The sequence below is a fragment of the Bidens hawaiensis genome, unplaced genomic scaffold, assembly GCF_021521415.1.
Source record: "Bidens hawaiensis isolate Kalapana, Puna unplaced genomic scaffold, B.hawaiensis_p1.1 tig00027401_1, whole genome shotgun sequence".
NCBI classification, from domain to species: Eukaryota; Viridiplantae; Streptophyta; class Magnoliopsida; order Asterales; family Asteraceae; genus Bidens; species Bidens hawaiensis.
Window position 1 is genome coordinate 30,799 of NW_027494441.1, and position 22,266 is coordinate 53,064.

Here is a 22,266-nt window from a genome sequence, read left to right on the forward strand (position 1 = left end):
GGTGGAGACCATATTTCTAGAACTTTTATATTACTCTGTTGATATATCAAGTAACTTATTAAAATATGTCTGTATGAGAATGATGCTGAGAATGATTTTTCCTACACAAACATAATTACATCTATGAATACTTATTATTAGAACAAAAAATGCATCATGTTATGTTTATTTGCTCGTAAAAAAATATTATGTTCATCAAATAATTAAACATTAGGTAAATAACAAAATGATTGAGTAAATAAATGCAATTAGTTAAAACCACTGCACTTGATTTAAAATGAGTTTTAATGAATTCATTTTTGCTTACATGATGTCTAGGTGTCATTTTAACTAAACAAATAATTAAAACCACTGCACATAGTCTAACACTGTAATTATATAGTTTACCGAATCTTGGTGTGGCAGGTACTGGTTTAAATGATTGGCACGTAACGGATTGATCAACCGAATATTTTGTGTCCTTCATCTATAACAAAAATTGTCTTTTTTATGTTTAATTGATGGATATTTGCTTCCATGAGCATATTGGACGGGAGGTTTTAGACATGTATCAGACTTTTTTTTTTTGGTGTTTTTTAACTTATTTTTATTTTATTAAGGTGTTAAATAATAATTATGTTTGATAATTTTTCCAACAAGGTCGCTCATAAAATATTTTTTTTTTCAATTAGGTCATTTAATTTTAAAAATTATTATAATCCTAGATATTTTATCTGGATGACAGGTTATTTAGGTTTTTTTCAAAGTATTTTACCGGAATAACTGGTTATTTCAACTTCTTGTTCCCTCTTTCCTATATTACAAACCCACCACCACCACCTTTAACCAACCGCACCGCTTCCGGAACTGCCGTCACCTTTTAGTAAACTTATAAAACTTAAATGACCTGATTAAAACAAAATATTTTATAAATGATCTAATTGAAACAATTCTAAAACTTGATTGCTATTAATGTAAATCTCCAATAGACACTTCAAACAATTTTAAAACAAACCAACCAATATAACTGCCTCAAATACACAAAGAATCCTAATCATTTTATCATTTCAATCAATATCCAACAAACAAGAAAACCATCAAAACTATCTACTAACAAACACCAACTTCGCTTGCTTCTTCAACCGAGGTCTCAGTCGGGTTAAGACAAGATCTCAACATATCATGCCCGAGTTGCGCTCGTTCATTATCTCCAAATCCAAATATCCGGCCTTGGTTTGTAACCACAACCGAGTGATATAAACCAGTGCTTACTTGGGAAATATGATGACCTTTCAGAGTGTAAAGCATGCTCGGTTTTAAAACTTTATCAGATACACCTCTATCGGGAAACCCTAGACTCCCGAACCCCATCCATCCAAACCCGTATAAAGATCCATTATCCGTCAACACAAACGTCTTTCGCTTGCTTGCACACACCTACAATCATAAGTTCACAAAAATGTAAATAATATCTAATAAAAACAAAAGTGCTCATTTGTGTTGGACTGGTGGGACAAAGAATATGAACCTGAACAGCAAGATGAGGTTTGAGGCTCGTAAGAAGCTCGGTGTCGTTTTATCAATCTCGTCACCATGACCAAGTGCACCACAATACCCTTTCCCCCATGTGTAAACCTGGATTTGATACATAAACGGTTAATTCAAGACTAAAAGACAGGTGACACGGGTGCTAAGCGAATCGTGGTTGTGGGTTAGCGGGCCCAGCCCGACATGAACCTGAAAATTGTGACTGATATGTGAACCTGAACACGACATGAATATTCACAAGTTGACACAAACACGACCCATTTGACCCAAAGTTTTTTACTTTTTATTGTTTTTGCATGTTGATGCTTTAAATTTACATTCTTACAACAAATATACACATGTATATAAAACAACTACACGTTAATTATAAAATCTTGTCTCGGTTTCTTTTTTAAGTTTTCAGTTTTGGCTAAAATATCCAACCAATTTAATTTAAAACATAAAAAACATTTTAAACAAATAAATAATAATAATAATAACAACAATAACAAACAAGACCCATTTAGCTAAATGGGTTCGTGGGGTCCGATCCGAACCCGTTTACAGCAAATTTAAATTTCAAATTTCGTGTTAGGTTCAGAAATTCAAACCCCTAATTTAAAGTTTAGAGCTTAGACTTACATAACCATTAGAATCAAGTGCAACCACATGTTCATCACCAGCCGACACACGAACCACATGGATCCCTTTTCTCCTAAACCACTGCACAGGTCTCGGGTTAAGTTCAGTATGCTGCTCACCATGACCCAGACAGAAGTTGGTTCCAGACCCGAACGAATAAACGGTCCCATCACTAGTAACCGCAAGCGCATAACTCGGACCAGCAGCAATCTGAACAACCGGACCAACAGTCACAAGCGATTCCACCAGCTTCGGTGACGGTCGGTCCAACGTGTCACCATGACCGAGCTGACCGTGTCCACTCGTCCCACACGTGTAAACCCGACCATCATTTGTTAAAAACATAGTGAAACTAACCCCTGTAGCCACCTGTTGGCACGGGATTTCCTTTAACGATTCAACGAGCCGAGGCTTGAATATTGGCCGGTTTGTATCGCTATGCCCGCAACAATAAGATGAATTATCGCCACATGTGAAAACCTACGAACATTAATAATCAAAATTACTTTATTTCATCTTCATGATCAAAATTCGATGTAAAATAACTGCATACCTCTCCTGACTGTGTGACAAAGGCGGCGTGATTATGTGAGGCTGAAACATGTGTCACGTGAGCGGGAAGTGGGAATTTGATCGGTGTAAACGTTACACACTGTGTTGTTTCGGGACCGTGACCAAGAACACCGCATATACTTGAACCACATGAGTATACAGTTGAATCTTTAATCAATAATGTGTGATACCTTCCACTTCTAATTTGCATATTCTAAATTAAACAACAAACTATCAGTAAATTGCATCAAAACTGAGATTATATTATTATAATAACTAGGCCTATCACTTTTATCCGCAACCCTAAAAAACTGTTGACCTAAACCCGAAAGTACTCGTATCCATGGAACCTAACAAAACCTATAGAATCGAACGGTGGTTTTCCGTTCGATTCTATAGGTTTTGTTCGATCGTATCCATCTTTGTTCTCAATAGTCGGTCAAATATTCATTTTTTAATTATTATTCTTTTAGTGTTCTATGCCAAATACTCAAAACCTGATTAACCCAACCTGATAAAACCCGAACCCATAGGGTCAGGTTTCACACTTTCAGTTTCAATTCTAGCAATAAAATTCTCAAACCCGAAGAACCCGACCCAAGAAACTCGAAACCTGAAAGTACAACTCAAAAAAACCCCTTGTTAAAACAATAAAAATGAATAAAATCATACATTGCTTGACGTGGCTTTGTTCGACCGATATTTGTTCAATTCTACTAAAACCTGATTAACCCAACCCGATAAAACCCAAACCCAAGAAACCCAAAACCCGAAAGTACAACCCAAAAAACACCCCTGATTATTATTCTTTTAGTTTTCAATGTCAAGTATTTGATTAACCCAACCTGATAAAACCTGAACCCAAAAAACCCGTGAAAGATCAGGGTCCGGTTTCCGTTTCAATTCTAGCAATAAAATTCTCAAACCCAAAGAACCCAAACCAAGAAACCCAAAACCCAAAAGTACAACCCGAAAAAACCCTCGATAATAACAACAAAAATGAGTAAAACCATGCATTGCCTTTAGTTCGATTCTATAGATTTGTTCAATTCGTTTTTGTTCAACTCTACAGGTTTTTGTTCAATAGTATCCATCTTTATTCTCAATACTCGGTCAAATATTCATTTTTTTAATTATTATTCTTTTAGTTTCCTATGTAAAATACTCGAAACCTGATTAACCCAACCCAATAAAACCCAAAACCCGAAAGTACAACCCGAAAACACCCCTGATTATTATTCTTTTAGTTTTCTATGTCAAATACTTGAAACCGGATTAACACAACCCGATAAAGCCCGAATCCCAAAAACCCGTGAGAGATTAGGGTCGGGTTTTGAAACCGACCCAAGAAACTCAGAAACCCACCCGATAAAACCCAAACCCAAAAACCTGTGAGAGATTAGTGTCGGGCTTCAGACTTTCAGTTTCAATTCTAGCAATAAAATTCTCAAACCCAAAGAACCCAACTCAAGAAACCCGAAATTACAACCCGAAAAACACCCTCATAATTACTACAAAAACGAATAAAACCATACATTGCCTGAAGCGGTTCGAACCACATCCGAAGACATGACCACCGACTGCAAGAACCTCAAAACCCTCTTCCAATTCCGCCCACACCGAGCCACCAACTCCTCCCGTGCCTTGTAACTCAAGCAACCATACACACAGTGCGTCTTTAAACAGTTCAAACGCCGCAAACTCAACACTATCTCTAAAACCCGAGTTCGTCAGCTCCAAAGACACAAGATCCGACCCGGATAACCGAGACCCAGATGTTAAAATCTCAAGAATCAGATGTAACGGCAAGTCTTCGAGTGTGGCTGGCCTTAATCGATCACCCATTTGGAATAACAATTGAGGGGTAATTTTGGAAAAAGAAAAAGGTTAGATTTTGAAACGGAATTTGATGAAATTGAGACGGTGGAAATTGATGATAGATTGAGTCAAGAATGAAACTAAACATTAGAAATTGGAATTGGGTTTTTGGGTTATTGTTATTATTAGGGCATGAGGAATTGAAGAAATTGGAATTGGAATTGGAATTGAAGAAATGGGAGTGGAGTTTGAGTTATTATTGACAAAAGTAGAGAGAGAAAGGGGTGGAATTACACTCTGTTGTGCACACGTGGAGGATTGTGATTGGGGTGATGTGTTGATGAATGTGGAAATGGGTGTCAGATTGGCACTAGCTTTTTTATCTTCTTCATCAAGTTTCCATGGGTTGAGTGTTGATGTCTAGATTAAGGAAGATGATCTAGTCAATCGGTTCAAGATCCTTCGACCCGCTTAGATTATTTGTTCAAGATCTCTGTTAGGTTATATGTAATGAATGGACTACAAAATAAGGCGTTTTTAACACGTGGTCAAGGAGGGCAATATGTAGCCCGGGCCCGATGGCGGTATTGTAGCCACAAATCGCTCCACCCTCCAGGGCCGGCTCAACGATGTGAAGGCCTAAAACTAACTAAAATGTTGAGGCATTTTTCTATTTCTTTACGTTATGTGTATAGCGCTAGAGCGTATACAAGAATTATAGAATATGGATGATATGCAGTGATAATGGTTATGCAACAATCCTGCTTGGCTTGTGACCCATCAATGAGTTATCAATTCTAAAAATAACTCTACTTTCAAAATCTCATAATGCATAACTCCTACTTAAGATGGAGGTCCTATAAAACTGGAGGCCTAAAGCCATTGCCTTATTTAGCTTACCCAAGAGACGGCCCTACCACCCTCCAATCATTGATCGCTACGTCATCATCACCATAACACAAGCAGGCGACATGTTTGTGTCGCCCCCCCCCCCCCCCCCCGGTCGCCCCTCTTATCACTCGGGGGAAGGGGCGTTCTCGCCTTTGTCGCCCACATTTGTAGCCTCACTACACATGATCTTACTGGTTATAAATTGATATGATTGGTATTTGTAATTAATGTTAGTGTGTGTGACTTTCTTCGAATGGACCCCATTCTAGTTAGAGCAACTGTCTTAAACCATGTGGTCAAAACTAAGCAACCCAAGTATTTTTCATCATGTGACGTCTAGTTAGCTTTTCGGCATTTTATAAAAAGTGGATGTAGTGGAAAAAGTCCCCCCAAAACGTCTCTCTTTCCTCCCTCTCTTTCTCTCTCTCTCTCTCTCATAAAAGCCTCAAAATTCGAGCTGGTCTAGTGTTATCTACATAACTCGCCAACCCAAAACATGACCAAAACTTAGGACGGGGCGGTGTGCCCCCGGCGTTTTAGCCCATAACGTCGGCTTGAAGCGACCACTACGAATGGCCTTATAAGCTATCTTGCCTTTGATATAGAAAAATTGGCTTAAGTTTTTTAATAGCCTTTAGGCAAGGGCTTTCATCCCGAAGGTTGGGGACTGGGGTGCTACCAAAGGTGAGGGGCGATGTTTCAACATCTATTGTCGTGCTACATCTGTCGTGCCACATCGCTGCTTCGGCTCTTCCGTCATCTTATTTCTTTTTGTTTCTTTTTTTCTTTGACAACGCACTTTAATTCCCATAACAAGTCTCTCTCTCTCTCTCTCACACACACACACACACACTACTCATTGTCTTTTTTAGACTAAGTTTAGTGAACTAACTAAAAAAATGAAAAAAATTTCGCTACATCACTATCACGTAGACATAAGGATATTAAATAATTTCACTCAATAATGTTTTAACAAAAAAACAGAATTATCATTTATTTTTTTAATACAAAAAAAAATTTTGATTGGTTAGAAAGTGAGTAGTCACACTCTCTTTTTTCCAATGACGTCGCTAACAACGTAACGCCAAGATAAGGGCGATCATGTGGAAGAGATCACCACTCACATACACCTCCACCAGGGTTGGTAAATTGCTTTAGTAATGAAATCAACATCAACAATACATACCTAGGAAGAGGAAAAAATTACCAAGCCTCGTGTTAATAATAAAATGAATAAAATAGTTTTATATTTCCAATTTTGTGTCCTTAATCGGTAGAGCACTTGCTTGTGTCTTGTCAGTTTGCGCAATCGGTTTGGAGCATTATTGCCTCTTGGTGTAAAGTTCCATCTATCTATGCCTTTTCCATTCGTGATTTATCGGAATTGTATAAATATTCTTTACTTCCGAAAAAAAGGGCGAAAGCGTTTCATGCGGTGTGCTTGATGGTGATTTGGTGTATTTGGAAAGTGAGAAACCTCGCGGTGTTTGAAAGGAAAACAACAAGTCTAAGCTGCGTGATTGGTGGGATAAAAGCGCTAAGTTTTTTGTGGGTGAAGAATAGGTCCAAGTGGCCGGGTTTAACGTGAGAAAGATGGAGTACGTTTAATTTTGTATAAATTGAAAGAGTGTTTCTGGTGGGTGAAGGTATTAGGTGGTGTGACTACGTTGCCTTAATGTTTTTTTGGGTCTGATGTTTCTAGCATCTTGCTAGTTTGTTGTGTTGTATTTAATAACAAATTTTGTATGTGGTTAAAAAGAAAAAAAAGAAGATTTGAGGTCAAGGTTGGGCGGCAAAGGCTCTTGCTTTTGGAAAAAAGAATCAGATTTTCTTTTCAAACAGTTTAGGAGTAGAACTAGAACAATATTTAAATCTTCATAAAAAATGGACTGCAAAATGTATGGTATCTTAACTCTTAATTGCTAAGATACGTTTTTAGTTTTTTATTTTGTTTTCAAGCTTGAAACAGTATTAAATACTAATAATAATTTAAATAACAACAAAAGCTAATACAATTTTTTATAAATCCGGTTTTAGTAATACACGGTTTGACTTGGTAAACTAGTTTGGTTTTCTTTTAACGGCCAACTAAACCTCTAGATGGGCTACTGGTAAAGTTCATCACATCGGGAAATACTCGTCATTCGATCAAGAAAAAACCTTCACCTAAGGCCAACGCCCGTTAACACTCGCCCTAAGGCATGACGGTTCGGTGAGATCAAACACGTTCAGTTCAAGGATTCAACCAGTAAAAACCACATGTTAGTCTAGCCTCCCATCATCAGTCTGGTGCATCTGAAACTAAATGCTGGGGGGGGGGGGGGGGGCAGGAATTAAACTCGGGTCATATGGAACACCAAGTCTCTCTCTTACCACTCTACCACTAGCTCATTAACAACTAGTTTGTTTTAAGAAATTATTTGTATAATAATAATAATAATAGTAATCTTTTCATTGCCGCTCTCGAAATTTTACAAATACAACTATTGAAAATTTAATATTTCAAATAATAAAATGGAGTAAAACACTATGCACAATCGCGATGATGATGTACCATCAAAGACGACAGGATGTTTGTAACACTAGATAATTCAAAGCTTTAATCCGAATAGGTTGTCTTAGTTAGAAAGGTGTGAGGCACACTTAGACGGGTGAGGCATCATTTATGACAGAGTTAGTGCGTGGTACATGAGGCGCGTCTTTTGTGCATGAGTATATCTTGTGAAGGAAACCAGTATGTATAACTTTTAAGCTTGTAAATAAATACTATATATTTAAATATTAAATCATATATAGATGTAATTAATATCTAACCTTTGGTAAAAACCCATAACAAATAAAGACTAAATATTTTTACCTTGTGAATGTGATGTGCGCATCTATGATTCTCGCCGTTATGTCTTGTCTACGGAGACCCTATAGTCTCATATATCTCGCACTCTTTAAAATTTTCTCTCTCTTCAGTATTAAAAACATAACTATTAAAAGTAACAAAAACATAACTACTAAAATAAAATATAAAAAAATAAATTTGAAAAACAAGATTTACCCCCAAATCCCAAACCAATGGACCTGCCGGCTTAAATTGACACATGTGACATGACCTGTTTAGTTTAAACCCGTTTCAGGATCATTAACTGTTGGCCTATGTCATTTAATATCATTTGTTATTGTGAGGCTACCTAACACTCAATATCGTGTGATAATGTGATACAAATAAATAAAATCTTACTTTCTCTCTTTTTGGCCCTTAAAGTCCTCTCTTTTTAATACCACTTTTTCTAAACCCTAAAGGCTAGACAAGTTAAGTCTACCATCTCCATAAATTTCTAAGCAACACATGTTAGAGACCCATAAAGAGGAAAACGAAAACACAACGCCAACACGTTATAACGAAGCAAGTTGATTACATTCACCACCTCTGCCGTTAACATGTGTCTTGATACATAAGTATCGGGAGTTTTTAAGGACCTCGAATTAATGAAAGTATTTTTACTATATGTTAATCTAGTTTTACGTCTGAAGAAAAATATCTCGTTGTGTGCTTCTAAGCTTGATGGTTACTTTTAAATTACATAAAAAGGGTTTTCAAACGGATAAATAGTAAAACTCGAAGGCATGTATGAAATAATATAGTGTGTCTAAGACGTGCCAAATTAAAAACAAAAAATAGATTGATTTATATATTTATATCTCCTAATTAAGTCTTCTAATTATAATTTAGGTTAGATAGAAGGGTTGAATAAGCCGTATTCAAATATTTTATGTATTATACAAATTGGCTCGTAGGGTTTATACACTTGACTTGCTATTAAGTGTTATAGACCACTTTTTAAATCATTTATTATATATTAAAATATGATATTGTTAGCTTACCTAACAATCAATGTTATGTGATGCAAATACATTAATACTTTTCTTTTCTCATATTTTTTATTGTCAAATCATTATGCTAGATGAATAATGAGACTCGCGTGCTGTAACGGAAATTCAGACGGTATTAGTTTGATTTGTTACGGTATTGATACGGTACTAGTTTTTGCTATAGCAACAAAGTTTTGGCTTTGTTCCAATCAGGTCACTACTATAAAGTTTTGTTCTACTTAGGTCACTTAACCTTTATTTAGTGTTTCAATCCTAAATATTTGGTCTGGATAGCAGGTTATATATGTTTATTATGCACTCTTCTTAAGTAAGAGGCAAGCACTTGCACTTCCCGTAAGTTACCAGGTGCTTGCTTTACACTCTTAAGTTAAGAGGTGTTTACTATAAGTTAAGAGGTGCTTACTTTGCACTCCTCTTAAGTTAAGAGATGTTTACTTTGCACTCCTCTTAAGTTGGTGTGGCAATGATTTTCGTTCGTGGATGCAATGGTGGCAGTGGAGGTTGCTTCAAGTGATGCTTTAGGTTGTTGTCAGCAGGAGACGGTAGCGATGGTTGTCGGCGGGCCGAAGATGGTGATGGTCTTTTGGATGAAGATGCAGATATGGTAAAATGGGAGATGAAGATCTATATACATATAAATTAATTATGTATGTATCAATTACAAATTATAACTTTAGTTCTAAAATAAAAAGGGTATATAGGTCATTTCAGACTAACTTAAATGAAGATGGTTAATGGAGTTAATGATTTGCTAGATTAGGATTGTTATTGGCAACTGAAAGTTGGATTACTACGGATCATATTGTTAGTTGAGATTATTATTGGCCAAAAGTGAATAATTGGGATTATTAACATCCAATTTTCCTAAAATAAAATAACAATCGAATTGCTTTTCTTGTTGCTCCAAAGATGTCAAAAACTACAATGGTGACATGGAATACAATGGATTTGCAGATGTTTATGTTTTTTTGTATTGGTTCTTAAAAGAATAGGAACGACACTAGGTTGGGTACTTGGGTTTGTTGGCCATTATCCGGCCCAACCCAAAAGTAGAAATATGCAGTGGAGAAAACCCAACTTTTCGGTTCAATAGGGTTGGTTTTCAAGGTTTTTTTTTTGAATATTTTTTTGGAACGAAATAAAAAGAAGACGTTGTTTATTATTATTATTATTATTATTATTATTATTATTATTATTATAGTGTAGGATCTTGGTGCAATCAGCCAGTAAGGCTTTCACTGGTCAATTGATGGCACTTTATTGGGCCATGCTAATTTTTTTTTTCAGGTAATGAATGTAACAGAAATCGATTGAATTCATATAAATTCATAGCCTCAGTGGCCAAGACTGACAATATTTGGGTTTTACCAATGCTCGAGTTTCAACGTCTGGGCGTGAAAACCGTCACACATGAGGAGCGAAAGTGCACTAAGAGGCGAGGGTGGTGCAGATCAGGGCACAAAGACGATTTGTGATTGAAATAGTTTATTATTAATTAATTAATATTTAGAATCAAATCATTAAGACTAAAATTTTGCACTTTATAAGGTTTAAACTATTTATGTTTTAAGTCTTGTTCTATTAGATACTAAGATAGAGCTCGTGTGATACACTGATTATTAAAAAGTAAAATAAAAAAATAATATACATATTAACATATCTTATGGATTAATTCATAAAATATAATAATTTATTAAAATACATAGATTAGTAAGAATAATTTATATTTGCATTTTAAAAGTAATAAAATAAAATGTTGTGAATTTATACCAATTAAGAAAAAGAGAAGACTAACATTAATGAATCCTAGTTGAGTTGGTAAACAATGAACATTTTAAAAGTAAGGTATTGAGTTCAATTTCCATCAAAAACATATTTTTCGTTTTATCAGTCATGAAGGAAAAATTGTAAAAATGAAAACTTGTATACTTGGAGGCTATGTGGAGGGTCTAATTGAATGACAAGTGAAAAAATTATATTGCTTTAATATATAGGTAGGTTAAATGATAAATCTACAAAACTTAATAAAATATTAAATGACCAAATCCAAATTACAACATCAAAGAATTTAATCAATCAGATAATTCAACATTCAGAATAGAGAAATGAAAGCACAATTAGCCCAATGCTTTTAATGTTATAAACCAAAAAATTCATATATATAATTCAAATTCGAAAAATCATAAATTCAAAGTTGAATTGCACTAAATTCAAAAACTGACTTCAAATCATTTGTTAACTCGATTGAAAATTCAAAACCCAAATTCAAGATTAGAATTTGAATTCAGATGGATCCGAATTTCTAGTTTTTGAGTCTGATTCGTACGGTGAGAATACTAATTTCAACTCCATGACATTTCACCTCAAATATTCTTTCGAAAAGGAAATGTGTATAAAAGTCTCACTAGTAAGGACAAATTTGATGAGCCAAAAAGAATAATGAAATAGCTACATATTAAGAACAAATGTGACTAGAGGTACAAAGAAGATTCATATGGATACAGGTCAAAGAGGCACACTGGTAGAATGGTACGGTACTTCTATGTGTTTATACTTGATTATAGACAATGACAATGAGACAATCAAGTCATTCAACAAAACTAGCTTACTAAGTCTTAAACGAGTGTATAGTAAATGTTGTAAACGGGTTTAACGGGCCGTAAATGGGTTTGCGGGCTGAATTTATAAAGTTATATATTTTTTTTAGTTTTGTATTCTATCTTTTAACATACGGGTTGACCCAGTTCAGCTTAGTATACTCCTAAAAGGACTAGTTAATTAAACGAACTAGACATGCCAACCCGAATATGCCATGTCTAATTTTCTATTGAACAATCAAAATCTTATATTTTCCGTGTTATTACCACTCCTAGACTCTTCCATGCCTTGACAAGAAATTACAAAAACATTGCTCCTATTTTTCATAGAAATATATGGTTTGAAAAATACGAGCTTAATTTTAAACTCGAGTTATTATAACTACATATCTAAAGTTTGAATTTGGCTTATAAACGTAAAAATCCTTTATTGTTGTTTGAAAGACAGTTTGTTATAAATAAAATCTCCTAGCAAGAAGTGACATGAAAAATAGTTACAAGTACAATAATGAATTCTTACACCACTCGGTTCTAGTAATTTACATTTTTGATTCCTTGTTCTGTACCAAAGGTATGTGAAATGCTAAATATCATCAAATAACGCAAGCTTGTTGTGCCGAATATTATTATGAGCGGTATCATTCCTGAATTTCTTTAGAATCCACCAAATGACAAATATATAAACCCGTTCAAGTCACTCCTTTTATGTATCTTTGTCATTTGAGTTAAGTATCAAGGTAACGCGGAGTCTTTAATTAGCATGGCTAGCTAGATTGGTATATGTTTAATTTCAAATTTCTTTTCGATGTTTGTAACCTTGGTGTTTCCGGTGCCTTGTGTCTTGCTAGCCCGTGTGAATGAACTTAGCCATTCAAACAAACAATTTTTTTTTTTAAGAAATCTTCGCCATTTATTGGTATTTATATATCGCGTTAACGAATTAACCACCTTTTATTATTTCAATGTTACATCATATTGTACCTAAATCATATATAGTAATCTAATATTGACAATAGTTTTACCATCGTATATGAACACAAAATGGTTGAAAAACGTATTTGAAGGGTCTTAATTTGGAAATACCCATGACTGAAAAAACATTCAAAGGGTCCTTTGTCGCTTTGTCTACTGTCAATTCTTAAGCCTGAACATTGATTGATTCAAACCTTTTCTTTTATTAAATAACAAAATTAAATATTTTAATATATATATATATATATATAAAACCGTATATATACTTATATATAGATACAAGTTTTCGACCATATATTATTACATTGTTGGTTCGTAATTCTTTGAACGTATCTCACTATCTTGATTAGTTTAACCAATGACGAACCTAAGCAGTGACTGGAAAACTACTTTTTACGTTGAGATACCGACTAGCGATTAATTGGGATTAATAATTTGATATATTACACTCATTTTTTTTAATTTTATATAATATACGAAAAGTAACACATATATTCATGTTCTCCCACCAATTAAGTTTAGTGGGTATTAAGTGTTGCAACTTTGAATAGGTCCATTCACAAACATAATATAATATAATTGTAAGGTGCAACTTTTTTACTATTTAGGTCATGCATGTTTACTTCTATTCTAATAATTCCAAAACAAGACATTCTCATTCAATTCCATCATCTATAAATACAAACCTTTAACACAACCTTAAACTCCAACCTAAGCTAAAACAAAAACATCTAAGATTTTGCTTTCACTTTCCTAAAACAGAAACCATGCAACGTGCAGCCATGTTAAACACCATCAAACGCCAAATAGCATTGCAAAAGGCCCAACGAGTGGTTCAACCCGCGTGTGATGTTTTCATAAACCATCGTGGGATCGATACTAAAAGATCAATTGCCTCTTTGCTCTACCACCAACTCGTGTTGTCAAGAATCCCGTCGTTTCTTGACAACAAGAACATGAAACCGGGGGATAAACTTTTTGAGCATATTGATAATGCGATAATTGGGTGCAAGATTGGTGTGGCGGTCTTTTCACCCCGTTACTGTGAATCATATTTTTGTCTTCACGAACTTGCTTTAATGATGGAGTCGAGGAAAAAAGTTATTCCTATTTTTTGTGATGTGAAGCCCTCAGAGCTTCGGGTCACGAATAATAAACTATATTCTCCATCTGAGATTAGAAGATTCGGTTACGCTATTGAAGAGGCTAAGAATACCGTAGGACTCACATTTGACACTACCAAAGGGTAAATATTTGTTTATGTATTCACTTTATTTATTTGTTTTTGTTTTCTTTTGAAAGGTTTAAGTTTTGACACTTTCTTAACCAAAATTTATAGGAATTGGGCGGATGTGGTAGCATATGCAACTGAGCTGGTTCAAGAAAGCTTGATTGAGATTAACAACGAGAAGAATCCTGTTCAGCCCGCTGAAATAGTGTATTAAAAACCCGTTTATGGGAACTAATATCGATCTCACTTATGACGATTTTTTTTGTTTTTTATTCACAATAGTGCCCTTTTAGGGTTGGAAGTGTAAATCAGTTGCACATATTTTCATTTTCTTGTAACTCTATTCCTTCATGTCTTGAATTGTTTGAATAAATGCTCATGGCAGATTTTACATTGTAAACGTTTATATAAAAATACAATTGACAATAATGTGCGTATATAAATACTTTTAGACGCATAAGTGCGTAACATATTATAACTAATTTTAAGCAATGATATCTGCAAATTAAAGATCATAAAATACACTTGACAATAATGTGTGTATATAAATACTTGTGGCGGTCAACTTAGTATAATACAAATTAGCCATGAACATCAGCTCCATTACAGTCTTTTCAACACAAAAATATGTCAAAAGCTTCTTTTGATTTTCTTGGTCAAATTGACTACTTGTCAAGTAAAAAAACAGAAGTGGCATTATAAGTTTATAACGGTTGAAACGTAACGATATAACGTTCTGTGTGTACATTTCTAAGTTTCTAACATAACGTCACATTTGCCAAAGGTAAAAATCTAGGATGAATGTATGACTTTTGATAAAATTTGGGTAAATAATATTAACATACCGAACACGCGAGTAGAAAAAGATTAAAACCCTACTCAAGTGGCGCTTCTGAAAAGAAGCCTGCAGATTCGTTCGACATGTTTGACTTGTGGGGATCGTGAGAAAACTGTTGGAAAATTATAAAGTTGGTGAATGGAAATTAATATATTAAATTATTAATATTAAACTCTTCATATGTTGAAATTATTGAGTAGAGTTTCTTTATGACACTTGATGAGTTTTATTAGAGTATTAAGTCTTTAATTAAGTAAGACTCCTCATTCACCTACAACTCTTGTATATATAGTAGACTTGGTGTCTTATTTGATAGATGGAAAAAAGAAGTATACAAATATATATATACAGGAGAGGTATTTAGAGCTAGGAGAACACTTGAAGACCATATGTTGGGAACCCGTAGAGTGGTTACTTTTACTTGATCACATCACCATATTATTCTTTCCATATTTTTTTTCTCCAGAACATCAATATACATAGTGTAATCTCGAGTGCGAGTGCCATCTCCGACAGTGTGTACTGTTCTGGTTGTTGTACCTTGGGAGATAGACGAACTCTTTAGTGGAAACCCGAAATCTGTTTTAAGGTAATCATATTGAATATGTGCCTCAACCGTGCTCTATACATATTGTTTGGTTCATCTTTTGTTGCAGTTAATGAAGTTAGCCACACCAAGGAAAACTAAGACGAATGTGAAGATACTCAACGGGTGGAAGACTCGAGTCAAGAAGTTTCTGTTGAAGTTTTCACCAAAGCAATCGACATGAATCTTTATATTAATATAAATTGTAATTTATTTTTATTTTATTTTTGGTTTTGTACACGGTATTGTACTAAGGTATTTCTCTTGTATAACGAGAGTATCGTTACACTTATTTTATTATATATTTTTTAAATATATTGTGACCCACGCCCTATAATCTTAAAACAGATTTCATGAAATTGTTGCCGCGATCTTCAAATTTTATTTATTAGGATTTTGGGTTCACAAAAGAATTGATATAAAAGGCATTTGAATTTTTTCATGAAACTTTTAAAATAATTTGGGAAATAATATCATGTGTAGTACAACGTTGTTTTTGGATATTTTAAAAGATTTGAGTACAACGTTATATCTAAAAAAAATACCGTATTATATAACGAAATGCTTGATTCGACCATTTGGTTTAGAAACGATTTTTCTAATTGTTTGTATTCTAACAATAGTGTTAGAAACGGTTTTTGGATAACCATTGGGGTTTTATTTATTTATTTTTAAACGATTTTTGTTTATGTCTAACAATTGTGTTAGAAAGGGTTCTCAGTAAACCGTTCATTTTAAACAATGATTTTTGTAATCGGCCGTTTTCTAAAAACCATGTTAAACGGTGCATAAAAAACATCCGTTTAAAACCAATTTTGTAATCGGTTATTTTACTAATAGTGATTGTAGACGAGTAACATTCATCTTGTTTATGATGAATGTATTCATCAAAATGATTTGGATTAAGACTTATATTCATAGTCTATATAAGTCAATAATGAAGCCTTGGAGATCAAAGGAAAATAAGTTATGTTCCTTAATTGAATGATGAAGTTATGTATGTGCTACATACAATCTCCAAAACTTAGTACTTAAGAAAGTCTCACTAGTACTAGTAAGACTTTCTTAAGTACTAAGTTTTGGAGAACGTTTCAAAGTGATACAGTAATAGCTGTGAAAAATCATAATGATGCATCTTCCGTTCACATGTTAAAGTATTGTAGTCTAACGTTTGCTAAACTAGTACTTGTTAATTATAGTGCTTTATGAAGACTAATTAATGCGAAACATTTGTAGAGTCAACAATACAAGAATGAATTTGTGTATAGACAAATTTAAAGAAATTTTCATTTAATCTAAGGAAATGATATAACTTATGAGGATCTTAAGAAGACCTCAACTTTTTGACTATGCCCAAAATGATGATTTATAATCCTTCTAGATTTGTAATGGTTTGTTAACAACCTTATGACAAGTTTAGCTTAAACACTAGCAAGTTGTGAAAGCCACTAAGGCATGTGCTTCTCTATGAATAAGCATCAATGAACTCGCTAATATAAAGACACGGTCTTGTTCAAATCATTAATGTAGATGTGTGGTCACAAGTAAAGTAAATCAAACTATGTCAAAATGCAAGAAATGTGGGGGAAGTAATTTAACAAAGTTGGATGATGTTATCCAATAACACTTAAATATGGGGATGTCTTGCATTTGGACATTGGAAGGTTGTGTTTGCCTTGAAATGAGAATTGTGGTTTTCAAAAGACAATCGTTATAACCAGATTCAAGATAAGCCTCGAGGTTATAGTCTTAGAAGATAATAACAGGCAATATCAACTTACAAGTTAAGAACACATCATAACAACTCATCTTAATTACAATTATCTAATACTGACTTGAGGAAGTCATAAATGATGGTTTTAGATCCAAACAACAATAGGGTTGATTTAGATGGAGTTATGGAATGAGACTAAAGCCCATTAGAAAGTGAGTACAAAGGAAAACCTAACCCATGAGATTGGAGATCCCAAGATCTAGGTTCAATAGGACAACCTAACCGCATGAACTAAGGTCACTGTGAGGGTATAGCTAATGTATATGTTTCTATATATAAGCTATTATGTACACTTATATATATCCTCCAAAATAGTAAATGGAGTGCAATTACTTCCTAGTCTATTCCTATAATAATAGTGACATGTTGTGAGGCTGAGCTATGTGTGGCTAATGATTTGTGTATGCCATCATAACCTTAATGTTTTAATGATTTATGGATAATCACCTGTGTGAAAGAGAAGTAAGATTGCTTCGAATGAAATGGGAAAGAAGGGTGGGGCAATTCTTAGAGCTTTCACAGGACCAGACCAGTGTTTTAGGACCATAATGGACACGACAATGAGGGGATGTGCCCGACTAGGGAGAGTAATGTGTGAAGTGTATTATCGTCTACATAAAAAAGGGGTTTGGTTTAAGGACATCGTGTCTACTAATCTCTATGAGACTAAGGGGCTACTTGGCAAATGCTGAGCCACTAAGTGCCGAACCAGCAAGAGGTCTGAATGATTAAGAGACTCTGAACCAGTAAGTGTTGTTTGGTTATACCTCTGAATGACTATGCAAAATGACCATTTTACCCCTCTCAGCACTTAATAACTATACAAAATAATCAAACTTTCATTATAACCAACCTAAATAAATCTTAAAACAAACTTTCATTTTAACCAACAAAAATGCATCTTAAAAATAGTCTATCCAAGGGATCACATTAATGTCCATTTTTTAACAGGCTAGAGAAAAAAAAAGATGAATAGATTTCAAAGCAAGTATAAAAAACAACAATTTGTCATTTACCCAACAACGTATTAATATACTTTACATACCATATGATAAAAATATAGGCTAATATTCTTATGAAGTTCTATTTATCATCATCATCATGAACCCATTGGCCCTAATTTCTCCATCACCTATATAATGCATATGTATCCACCAAAGAGCATATGTTGAAAATTTTAAACTCCATATTTCCCTGTACGTTTCTCCAGACCTTGGATTCTTTCCTGATATGGGTCAAACAGGTCAATTTGTCAGGTACAATCCCAAATAGATCAAATCAAAACATTTAGCTACAAAATCCAATGGTTGCATACTAGAAAAATATCCCGAAGATGGAGCTTTGTTCCTAATAACTTCTTGCATACCAGAACATTTAGCTACAAAACATTTACTGGGTATAGTTGGTGTTGTCTTGTTATGAATTTGGTGTATACAACCACTTGTAGTGGTGGATCTGCCAACATGAACTCAACTAACCCTACGGTGACACAAAGATAACTAGTATAACCCGATTTACTAATTACTGAGTATAGATGTTGTTATCTTGTTATGAATTTGGTGTATATAACCACTTGTAGCGGTGGATCTACCAACATGAACACGACTAACCCTACGGTGACACAAAGACAACTAGTATAACCTAATTTACTGGGTATAGTTGTTGTCTTGTTATGAATTTGGTGTATACAACCACTTGTAGCGGTGGATCTGCCAACATGAACACGACTAACCATACGGTGACACGAAAACAACTAGTATAACTCGATTTTTTTCTTTTAATTTACAACAAAAAATGCAAATGTACATAAAACAGTTACATTTAAGTTGTGATATTTAAAATAACCCATATATTTAAATGACATAAAACAAATTCTAAAAATAACATAAAAACAAATGGAGTAAAGGGTCACATTATGAAGTTGATGAGTTGACATAAACACTATCTGTTGAGCTAAACATGTTCACTGGGTTCGACCTGAAATTGACCCAAACCCGTTATACCAAACCAAAACATGAAGTTGACCCGAACCCGTTTATACTAAACCAAAACCCGAAGCTGACGTGAACCCGTTTATACTAAAGTAACTAAACCAAAACCTGAAACTGACACGAACCCATTTATACTAAACCAAAAACCAAAACTAGCCTGAATCCGTTAATGCTAAACTAACTCGAAACTGACTAGGACCCCTTTTTTTGTAAGCAATTAGTCCTCTAGAATATTACTAACCAATATTAAAGATCATCTTATATGATCTAATATATTAATTAACGTTTAACTATTATTTAGTTTTCTTATTATATTCTAATTGTGTTTCCTTATTGTTTATTTTTTTCTATTTTTATGTCTCCTTTCCTATAAATTGTAATCTTCTTTTGAGAAAAGAATAAGAAAAAATAATCAGCAAATTGTTCCAAAAAATTCTTGTTAGAGTGGGTTAGGCTCCAAGAACAAGAAGAGAGAACAAGAACTTTTTGGAACAATTTTCTAATTATTTTCTCAAAAGATGATTACAATTTATAGGAAAACCTAGGGGTGTTTATCGAATCGAATAACGAATTTTCAAGTTAAATCGAATCGAATAATCCGAATAATTGTTTTCGCCAGTATTCGTAAACGATTAAAAGTTGAACTATTCGATTCGTATTATATACCCAATTCAAAATTCGATTCGTATTCGTATTTGAAACTCGAATTCGAATCAAATTCGAATAAGTTCGATTTTAATTTGAATAAATACGATCTAATTCAAGTTTACCTATGCCAAAAATTCAAAAACCATAATCATAATTGCAAAACAAACATATAAATTTAAAGTATCTACAATACCATATGATAATAAATTCAAAACTAAAGTACTAATAGTCTAAAATTCAAAATATTTAAAACGATAAGTAAATAAGACCCGTGTTAGTATGGGCTAAGAAACGGTTTAAGTAACGGATATTTATTATTTATGGATTTGACACACATAAAAATAAATAATTATACACACACACACATGTATATATAATTTGAATTCGAATTTCGAATAGAATCGAATAAGAAATCATAAATTCGTATTCGAGTATATTACTCGAATACGAATCGAATCAAATTCGAATTTTTTAAAACCGAATTCGAATCTTAATAATCGAATTCGAATCGAATCGAATTTTGAATGTTTCGAATGCGAATCAAATTCTGAACACCCCTAGGAAAACCAAGACATAAAAATATATTTTAGATTTATTGTCGGTGGTCTAAATTTAATTATTATGAAGCTTTGTGTAAATTCGTATAGACCAAGTATATTTTAGATTTGCAAAGGATGAACCAACAAGTTGATTCAATTGATTTATAAAAATAAAATGATATGATTGTATGTGAAAACAAGTGTCAAATAGTACTCAAGTAAATTTAGTTGATTGATGTAAACAAGAATTGGGAAAAATGACCACCCCGAGCTTCGAGCTATGTAGCAAATTATACTTTAATTCGGTTTGTTAATTGGAAATTACATAGACATAATTTGGTAAATAAGTGTAACAAAGGATAATTGCAAAACAAGGTATTCCGGCCGTATTGACCTTTCGATATATAACCGGGCAAGGAACACACGCTAGGAATTTGTCTTAGTAAAAATCAAGTTATATAATATGAAATCCGTAAACCAATTGCTAGTATATGATTATGGAAACACCGAACACAGACAATTGACAATAGATTCAATAATAATAACTTTGTTCTTCAAACACAAAAATACCACATAAACCTTAATTGTTCAACAAAGTTACAAAGATGATGAAACACAAGAAGTTTAAATCCAACAAACACAATTAATCAAGAGTATAAGATACAAACATAATATCCTAGACCCGGGTTGATAAAAAAGAAATTAGACAAACATGTTCAACATAGTTCTTATAAATGATAAAGATGAAATCTTCAATAGATTGTGAACCTTGATGATAACAAACTCTCCAATGCTTCCCTTCTTGTTTCTTGATGCCAAAAAAATAATGGAAGATTTATGAAAAGATACTTAAAGGTGAAGAAAATTGGGCTCTAATAATCCTCCATCATGTGGTTACATATCCCCTTAATTATGACATTAATTTTCAATAAAAACTTGATCAAAAACTAATTCTCACGGTTTTGAAATTGTAGGGACTATACCCTACGCCAACAGGACCTAGGATACGGTTTAGATGTCCAGCAGCCGTAGGGTACGACCAGGTAGCCGTAGGGTATGGCTGACTCAGATTTTCTTTAATCTCTTAGTCCTTAAAACATGCTTAAATCCGATCCTTTGTGCATTCTTCTGCAACACCAACAAATCATAAACACACCATCAAAGTACCTATATTTGATATGAAACAAGAAAATACTTTAACTCCTTTAATCGTGTGATATTAACCAACCCATCAGATCATATCATCATCGCTCGTTCAGCACTTTGCGATCCAATTATTCACTAGCTATCTGTACAGTTTTTGATATGAAACAAGAAAATACTTTAACTCCTTTAATTGTGTGATATTAACCAACCCATCAGATCATATCATCATCGCTCGTTCAGCACTTTGCGATCCAATTACTCACTAGCTATCTGTACAGTTCATACATGAAACAGTGTGCAACGAGTCCGATCAATCCGCCTTGTCTTGACTGCACAAACAAACCCGAATTCAAATTTCTTTCTTTATACAAATATGCATAAAATTTCAACTAAAAGCCAACTACTTGCCTGATATTACTCATGATAAACCTTTGCAGACTTCCCATGAGCCAATAACATATTATGCATAACAAAAAGAGGCTCGATATCAGTATTTTACGCGGTCTTCAAAACTCTTGAAACAAGTTTCTGGAAAATGTATGAATTCGTCCCGGTCTGCAAGAAAGATGTTTATAATAATAACATGATTAACAAAATATTCATGAACTTAACAAACGTTTTACCATCGTATATGAACACAAAATGGTTGA

The 22,266-nt window shown here is 33.8% G+C and overlaps 1 protein-coding gene and 1 pseudogene across 2 annotated transcripts; one reads left to right on the forward strand and one right to left on the reverse strand.

Moving 5' to 3' along the window:
• Positions 1 to 1,080: 1,080 nt before the first annotated feature.
• LOC143575437 (ultraviolet-B receptor UVR8-like) lies at positions 1,081 to 4,560 on the reverse strand (annotated as a pseudogene). The gene is made up of 5 exons (XR_013142758.1): positions 4,236 to 4,560; positions 2,702 to 2,914; positions 2,149 to 2,628; positions 1,508 to 1,614; positions 1,081 to 1,416 (listed from the first exon to the last, which is right to left on the reverse strand). The product of XR_013142758.1 is annotated as an ultraviolet-B receptor UVR8-like (transcript).
• Positions 4,561 to 13,439: 8,879 nt separating this feature from the next.
• Positions 13,440 to 14,308, forward strand: LOC143575438 (putative 2' cyclic ADP-D-ribose synthase BdTIR). Its single transcript, XM_077059818.1, has 2 exons — positions 13,440 to 14,109; positions 14,203 to 14,308. Exons 1-2 carry the CDS (start codon positions 13,631 to 13,633, stop codon positions 14,306 to 14,308), a joined length of 585 nt encoding a protein of 194 aa, XP_076915933.1. The 5' UTR covers positions 13,440 to 13,630.
• Positions 14,309 to 22,266: the final 7,958 nt, after the last annotated feature.

Coding starts and splice junctions, on each gene's coding strand:
- LOC143575438 (XM_077059818.1), top strand. CDS start 13,631: ATGCAACGTGCAGCCATGTTAAACACCATCAAACGCCAAATAGCATTG. Junction 14,110..14,202: donor ACATTTGACACTACCAAAGG/GTAAATATTTGT, acceptor CAAAATTTATAG/GAATTGGGCGGATGTGGTAG.